Source organism: Primulina eburnea, chromosome 12, assembly GCF_022965805.1.
Source record: "Primulina eburnea isolate SZY01 chromosome 12, ASM2296580v1, whole genome shotgun sequence".
Taxonomy (NCBI): Eukaryota; Viridiplantae; Streptophyta; class Magnoliopsida; order Lamiales; family Gesneriaceae; genus Primulina; species Primulina eburnea.
In genome coordinates, this window is record NC_133112.1 from 25,430,852 (window position 1) to 25,438,791 (window position 7,940).

Genomic DNA, 7,940 nt, shown 5'->3' on the forward strand with positions numbered 1-7,940 from the left:
TCTTAGTTTTATGTATTCTTTGATCCTGATCCTTAAAATCTATCTATAAAATGTACGACATGGGATAAGATGAGAAAATATTTTTTGGCTTATCTTTTTCACAAAATATATGCATGCATATGTATGTGTTTATCTATTTGAAGTAATGAAATATATCAAATGATATATCAAATAGGTGAGACATATCATTTTATCGATATTTACATAAATGTACAATATGAGTGTGGAATATTTAAAACCAATAAATTAATATAGGTAAAAACTTGTGTGAAACGGTCTCACGAGTCGTATTTGTGAGACGGGTCTCTTATTTAGATTATCAATGAAAAAATATTAATTTTTATGCTAAGAGTGTTACTTTTTATTGTGAATATCGATAAGGTTGACCTGTTTCACAGATTAATATCTATAAATCAGTCTCACAGATTAATATTTATGAAACGAGACTTAAGTCGTTAATATATAATGAATATAAAATATGTGGAATACAGTTCAACAGGCGGTGGTGGGCTGGTCAACTGTGATTCTCCGACCCATAAGGAGTACAAAATGTTGAAGTCTGCGACCGACCACATTTTCCACCAACCGTCCACGTCTTCAGCCCACCTGTTCCTGTCTATTTAACCGGTTTTTGTTCGATTCCCCTTTTTTTTGTGTCCCCAATTTTTCTTCGGAGTTTAAAGCAAAATTCGGCGCTCGAATTTGTGATAATCCATACCCGTTTCTGTATATCGTTTCTGTTTGATTTGTTGGTGTGTTGGAGAAGTTTCTTGATACCAGATTCTTGGAGCATAGCCAATTGTGTCGTTTTTTTCTAGCTGGAAGAGGAGGAATAAGGATTAAGGGAAAGAGAGGCGCAATTACTGAATGTTCTGAATTCATTCATGTTTCCCGATTACAGTAGCCACAGAAGAGTTGGAAATTGTTGTTTTTGTGAAGTTGTGGTGATTGGGAATTCGTAATTTAATGGTTTTGCAGTCGGCTTCCAGTGCTTCACCTCTCAACTCCTGTGATTTCTCACAGAAAAGCCTCGTCTTACCTTCAATTTCCCAGTCACACCGCAAGAGGCGAGAGAGAATAGTTCTAATTAAAAATGCAAGATGGGTTCTCCGTCAAGCTCAAGCCTGCATCAATGGCGGGAATGCCCAGCACCACCATTTGGGTGCAGCCACCCTAAGGGGCGCCAATAACATCGTCTTGAAGAGATTTTCTGATGGCCGAGACTTGGATTATGCTTCTTTATCCAGGTTTGATGGCAGTAGTAACTACTATAATTCAGCTTTTGGGCAAGATCCTATTGTAGATAAGTTGAGGAGTCAACTGGGGGTGATTCACGCTATTCCCTCTCCAACTCAGATAAACAGTTCCATTTTTGGTCTATTTGCCTTCTTCTTTTTTGTGGGAGTTGGTTTTGATAAGCTGTGGACCTCAAGAAAGAGGAACAGTGGCAGCAAGCCAGAGAATTGGCCGCAGGTGCCGACTACCCTGTCAATGCTTCTTGAGAAGGATTTGCAGAGGAAAGAGTCGGTAGAGTGGGTGAACATGGTGTTGGGGAAGCTTTGGAAAGTTTATAGGAGTGAGCTTGAGAATTGGATCATTGGTCTGCTGCAGCCAGTCATTGACAATCTCAAGAAACCAGATTATGTGCGGAGGGTTGAGATCAAGCAGTTCTCATTGGGTGATGAACCATTGTCTGTTCGGAGCGTGGAGCGCCGGACTTCTCGTCGTGATAATGACTTGCAGTGAGTTTTATTTTCTTGTTGTGTTGCTTCACTTTTTTTGTGATTTCATCATATTTTCATTTATTTTATATTGTTGGCCCACGAGTGGACTGAGGATGTGACTCATGAAATAGCAAGCAACACGAGAACATAGAGCTCGATTATTAGAACAAGGTGTGATATTTGTAATGGATTTTCAAGTTGTTGCCAACCCATCAGATAATGGTGATATCAGCATTTTGATTTTATAGTAAATAAAACCTACAAGTTGAGTCATCTACCGATTGGAGTTGGAGAACACTGTTCTATTTCAATCACAGTTTTTCCTTTTAGAAATTATGCTGTAGCAGTTTACATCAACGAAGGGTGCCTTTGAATTCAGAAAAGAGGCTAATACTGAAGCACCACCCACTCTTTAATCCCTGAAGTTAGATTTTAATATGTCTGTGCTTATATTGAAGTATTTAACTCTACCTAAAATGGGTACTTTTTTCATTAGAATAATCTTATGCTGTAGCACCAGTATTTTGGTTTGTGACAATAGGATACCTTCTTTTCTAATGCATCATACTTGTATAATGGTCATGCGCACTCACATCATCATTCATCAGTAATTGCTAAGATGATTGTCATCTACTCAAATTAATGCACACTGCTCTATGCAACTGGCAATAAAATTGTTTGTCAAAATTCATTCACAGCAATGGATCAATTGAACTGTGAAACATGGGCCTTGAAAACATTGTTCACCTTGATTCTATTACAGTAGATCTATGGGCATTCCTTTTGAGTACGCATTTTATGTGATTCATGGAGTGGAAGATATTTTCCATGGATCAATTTTATCACCCAAATCACAATTTGGTATCTTGGAACACAATGCTTACTTTCCATGATAGTAATGTGAACCACTTAATCATTTTCCAATCATTTGCTGCTGACTTTGTTCATGTCTTTACCTCTCGTATGGCAAGAGTAGGCATTATTACAATGCATTGTATTTCACCTACAAATGATGCTCTACCAGCAATTTATCGTAGTTCAGAGTTGTGTGGAACTTAATAAATGATAATTTTCTTTCCGTCAAGGTATCTGATAGGCCTCCGCTACACTGGTGGTGCACGTATGCTCTTAAGTGTGTCACTTAAATTCGGAATAATTCCCATTGTTGTGCCAATTAGAGTGAGAGACTTCGACATAGATGGTGAATTGTGGGTCAAGCTACGATTGATTCCAACAGAGCCTTGGGTGGGGGCTGTTTCTTGGGCCTTTGCTTCTCTTCCAAGAATAAAGTTCGAGTTGTCACCGTTTCGCTTGTTCAACCTAATGGGTATGCTTATACCTTTTTGTAGGTTCTCTTTATCATGACATTGGATTAAAGTTTCAGATGTACCATCTATTTTGTGTGAGGAAAGCTAAAAGTATTGGTGGAAAAAATGAAAATGAAAAAAAGAAAAAAAAAAGAAAATGCGAAGTGATGCTTGAGAATTATTGTAATAAAGTTATCGGCTGTAAATTGTTAACTGAAAAAAGATGTTTTCTGCTCTATTTCTACACAACTAATAAAAAAATAGGTGCTGATGCTGTGGAAAAACAAGAAAAACTTCCATCCTCGTCTTTATCTGATGATTAATAACAGGTTGAGAAGGAAGATGGTTTTAATTGGTCATCTGTTAAGTCCTTTGGAATTATGTCCCTGTTCTTTGTTTATTGAAACTTTAATCACAATAAACCATTGCAAATTTTAAGTTTTCTTTCTCTTGAAATGGAGCAGGAACCTCGCAAATCTCGAATCATGTGAAAAATATGATGCATGAAAGAAGATCATTTAGAATTTTTTTGCTTCATGCTGTGATCCTGAATCTAGCTAATATGCTGAGATTGATTTTTAAGTTTGATCTGATTTTATTTGATCATCTACTTCTAGAAATTAGAATGCTCTCATTCAATTCAGGTTACCTACACAATTTTATTTTATTTTTTCATATATATGGAGAATCCTACTGATTTTATTTTTATTATTTTGTTTGTTTTTCATGTGTACTGGTGACACTCAGCAATTCCTGTCCTCTCAATGTAAGTGACATCGCCTGGCTGTATCCTATATATGCCTTGGACTTTGTCTTTAAACATATGACCAAATTCATCTTTTTAAAAATTTAAAAAAGAAAAAACACTTTCTTGGTCATATTATATTCTACTTTTCTCACTCATCTGTGAGAATTTAGATCATATTTTATTTTCAATATGATCTAACCTAGAGACTGTTGGTTTATTTCTCTTCAGGTTTTTGACGAAACTGCTCACTGTGGATTTGCCTCAGCTATTTGTGCGACCAAAAAAGATTGTTCTTGATTTTGAGAAGGGAAAAGCTGTTGGGCCTGTTCCAAATGATTCAAAATCTGGAGAAATTAAAGAGAGAATTAATAACTTCGCTGGAGAATTGTCAGTGACTCTTCTAGATGCACACAAACTCTCTTACATATTCTATGGTATTTATTTTACTTCTTTTACCATCTGTGTTCTACTTGGGCATTTTAGCTGGACGTTTTGAGAGTGCCAGTTCATTTTAAAAGCTGTGTCGGGCTTATCTGTCATTGCGTCTGAATTATATATATTTCTCCTGACATAGGACTTTGATTATTTGACGCAATTACCATCCTTTTGATGTTCAGGCAAAACAGACCCATATGTAATTTTAAGATTGGGAGATCAAGTAATACGAAGTAAGAGAAACAGCCTAACTACTGTCATTGGACCTCCTGGAGAGCCAATTTGGAATCAAGTGAGTTTTTAAAAATTTTGTGAGTTTTGGGAATCATGTTGTGTCAAAAATGGAGGTTTATACCTGCTGCTAATCGATTCTTTTTTTGCCTCATAGGATTTTCATATGTTAGTTACAAACCCTAGGAAAGAAAAACTATGCATTGAAGTAAAGGACACCCTCGGAATCACAGATTTGACAGTTGGTACTGGAGAGGTGAGATATCTCAGATCTGCTATTACTGCTTCGAATTTTTTTTCTTTTTTGGCTGCTTTTCTGGATGTCATTTTACATTTTTTTGTTGTTTTATTTCCATCCTCTCGAAATTTAAACGATTCCTTACCCAGAGAGTGGCAAGTTATTTTATATTATTTTACTTTCTGAGTTCTTCTATTTATATCTATTTCTTAAAAGTTCCAAAGAATATATAAGATTTTTCCATTGAATCCTTATAATGGGAAAGGGGAAGTTGTCCAGCTTATAAGGAGAGGCCCAACTGATGGCTATTAATAAATTGCCAAGGTGGAATGCGGAGTGATTCCATTGAGAACCACAAAGGGCTGGATCCCTACTGTTGCATTTTCCGCTTCTACCTATTATTGGTTAAGCAATATTTAATTAAAGAAGTCATGTGCACTGAATTCACACTTAAAATTATTTGAACTGTCCAAAACTCCTAATGACAGTATTACCTACATACAATTGCAAACTTTAAGCATGGTCTTCATGAAGAACTCTTTTCAGGTTGACCTTGCATCACTGAAAGATACTGTTCCAGCAGACAGGATAGTGGTACTCCGAGGTTGGGGTCTGTTTGGAAAGGGGTCAGCTGGAGAAATTTTACTGCGATTGACTTACAAAGCATACGTTGAGGATGATGAAGATGAAAGGCTTGAGAAAGTCTTCATAGATACAGGGGCATCAAACTATGAGTTTTCTGATTCTGATGAATCATATGCTGCGATGTCTGAGCCGCGTAAAGATTCTTTAATGGATGTTCTATCAGCACTAATGTTAAGTGAGGAATTTCAAGGGATAATGACATCTGAAACAGTAAATACCAAGTCATCAGATGCTGGCACAGGTAGTGATACTCCAGACATGAATGGGCTTGCTGTTGGATCCATCCCACAAAGTTCTGGAAGTAATACCGGCAGTTCTAGAGGTATATTTTGAGTTTTCGAAAATGTAGTGCTTTTTTTTTTTTTTGTAATTTGGAGCAACCCAAATTCTTTACAATTTTCGACAAGGATATCTAATTTGCAGGATCAACATTATTTTGGCTTGCTTTGATTACGAGTATTTCAGTACTTATAGCTATCAATATGGGCAACTCGGGTTTATTCAATCCTTGACATATGATGTGAGTCACACAATCTTGTTCAGGATGGACCACCACATGCTCTTGTAATTACGTAAGAAATCCTAATTCTTGAGTGTGTTCATCTTCCAGGAACCCAAAATGAAAGCCCATATTCAATCTTCAGATCATATTTTGAAAGGTATGTGCTTCTTCATAAGAATGATTTTGATTTTCATATTTTTTTATTGCAAAATGATGGCATAAGTGAAGGGGATTTCATTCCATTGTGTTATTTCCTTTCTTTTATTTTAGATTCAATATTAGTTCTCCATCAATGTAATTTGACAGGCATTTAAGTGTTGCGTAGGCTTGGAAAATTTGAGTCCAGTTCGTATCCCCGATGGTTGCATCAAATAGATGGATTAACCCTTCTACCATACGAGATTTAGATAAGGATACCAGATTTTTACACTAATCCTTCGCTAGATGAACATCATGATAGAATTTTATTCATTTCGGCCGCAAAATTTTGAACTTCTCTCTTCTCAAAAGGTGTCATCCGCTTTCAGTAATTAAACCTACTGCAGCTTGGTTCCATTTGACGTTGTATTAATCCACTGAAAAGGGTTGCGCGCTGCAGTGCATGGATTTGCTCCAAAAGTACATGAAGTGGATACAAACAAGTAACTGGTAGCATGTTGATTATGTAATTAGCTGTAACATTTTGATTTTATTTTTCCAAAATTTACAATTTTATTTTCAAATGTTTGGAGAATCGGAGATGGCCGTGAAGATCCTTTCGTTCCATTTGATTTTCTTTTTTCTTGGAATAGTTGGGTAAATAAAGTAAAAAAAAAAAAACACATTCTCGTCCACTACAAAAACATTCATTTAAAAAAATATTTACATTCTCGTCTACAAAAACATTCATTTATATGTTACTGATCAATACTAGTATTTCTCGTGTACAAATAAATTTTCAAATTACCATACTACCCATATTCTCGAAGTAAATTACATTTATATTTAATGCAATTGCTAAAAATATTCATATACAAATTACAAATTTTGTATACAAATTACAAATTTTTTAGATGAAATTGAACGCAAATTATTTATTTATTTATTTATTTCATATTCTCGAAGTAAATTACATTTATATTTAATACAATTGCTAAAAATATTCATATACAAATTCACAAATTTACAAATTACAAATTTTTTCGATGAAATTGAACGCACATTATTGGTTTTTTTTTTTTTTTGAAAAAAAAAACACCAATCCAAACAAATATTACAAATTATAACCAAACTGTTTATAATTTATTCGTTAAAAAAAAAAAATATAACTAGTGTTTATAATTGTTCTCTCTGATAGAATAATCTGTCAAAATAAAGCAAATTGAATTTGCAACAATTGAGTTCAAAACTTTGTCACGGGTGAAAAAAAAAACACCAATCCAAACAAATATTACAAATTTTAACCAAACTGTTTATAATTTATTCTTAAAAAAAAACAACTAGTGTTTATAATTGTTCTCTCTGATAGAATAATCTGTCAAAATAAAGCAAATTGAATTTGCAACAATTGAGTTCACAAGTTTGTCACGGGGATAATGGATAAATTTCTAACAAATTTGAATATCTTTTTTTCAGAGAAGACTAACATAATGAAAGAGTAACAAATTTATAGCCGAGCCAGAAAGGGAGAAAGACACGTCTCTCCATAACTTATTGATCGACTGGTAGATAGTCATTGTACTATAATAGTTCGATTCATGAAATATTGAACATCGATAAATTAAATCGAGTTTGTTTTTCAAACCAAGCGGAAGACACTCATCGTAAAAACCGATTAAATATGTTGGTAAATAATTTAAAAGATATGCAAGTCGAATATATAAAAACGTTTTTGATTGAAATATTTTATCAAGTACTTGATATACAATATTTCGATATTTGAAATACACATAAAATACATAAACAATAAAAACAATAAGTAAATACGATAAATAAATAGACAGAAATTTGTTTATGAATGTTCAAATATTAACAACTCTTATGTCACCCCTTCTGTAACATCTCACTCTTTTTTTTTTAAATTCTACTTGACATTTTTTTTTCTAGAATAAAAGCTCGCATTTTCGAAATA

At 34.3% G+C, this 7,940-nt stretch overlaps 1 protein-coding gene across 3 annotated transcripts; it reads left to right on the plus strand.

Moving 5' to 3' along the window:
- Positions 1-490: 490 nt before the first annotated feature.
- LOC140807216 (calcium-dependent lipid-binding protein-like) lies at positions 491-6,606 on the plus strand. 3 transcript variants are annotated; one of them, XR_012112645.1, is made up of 10 exons: positions 491-1,742; positions 2,810-3,051; positions 3,779-3,797; positions 4,008-4,213; positions 4,397-4,506; positions 4,603-4,701; positions 5,230-5,650; positions 5,752-5,848; positions 5,939-5,987; positions 6,137-6,606. XR_012112645.1 is itself a non-coding variant. In XM_073163968.1 (9 exons), the coding sequence occupies exons 1-9, from the start codon at positions 967-969 to the stop codon at positions 6,153-6,155; spliced, it is 1,941 nt and encodes a 646-aa protein (XP_073020069.1). In that variant the 5' UTR covers positions 491-966; the 3' UTR covers positions 6,156-6,606. The 3 variants fall into 3 exon arrangements, 2 of the variants coding, with proteins under 2 accessions (XP_073020069.1, XP_073020068.1); XM_073163968.1 differs by lacking the exon at positions 5,752-5,848; XM_073163967.1 differs by lacking the exon at positions 6,137-6,606 and having other exon boundaries at positions 5,752-5,978.
- Positions 6,607-7,940: the final 1,334 nt, after the last annotated feature.

Coding starts and splice junctions, on each gene's coding strand:
- LOC140807216 (XM_073163967.1), top strand. CDS start 967: ATGGTTTTGCAGTCGGCTTCCAGTGCTTCACCTCTCAACTCCTGTGAT. Junction 1,743..2,809: donor CGTCGTGATAATGACTTGCA/GTGAGTTTTATT, acceptor CTTTCCGTCAAG/GTATCTGATAGGCCTCCGCT. Junction 5,651..5,751: donor TAATACCGGCAGTTCTAGAG/GTATATTTTGAG, acceptor TCTAATTTGCAG/GATCAACATTATTTTGGCTT.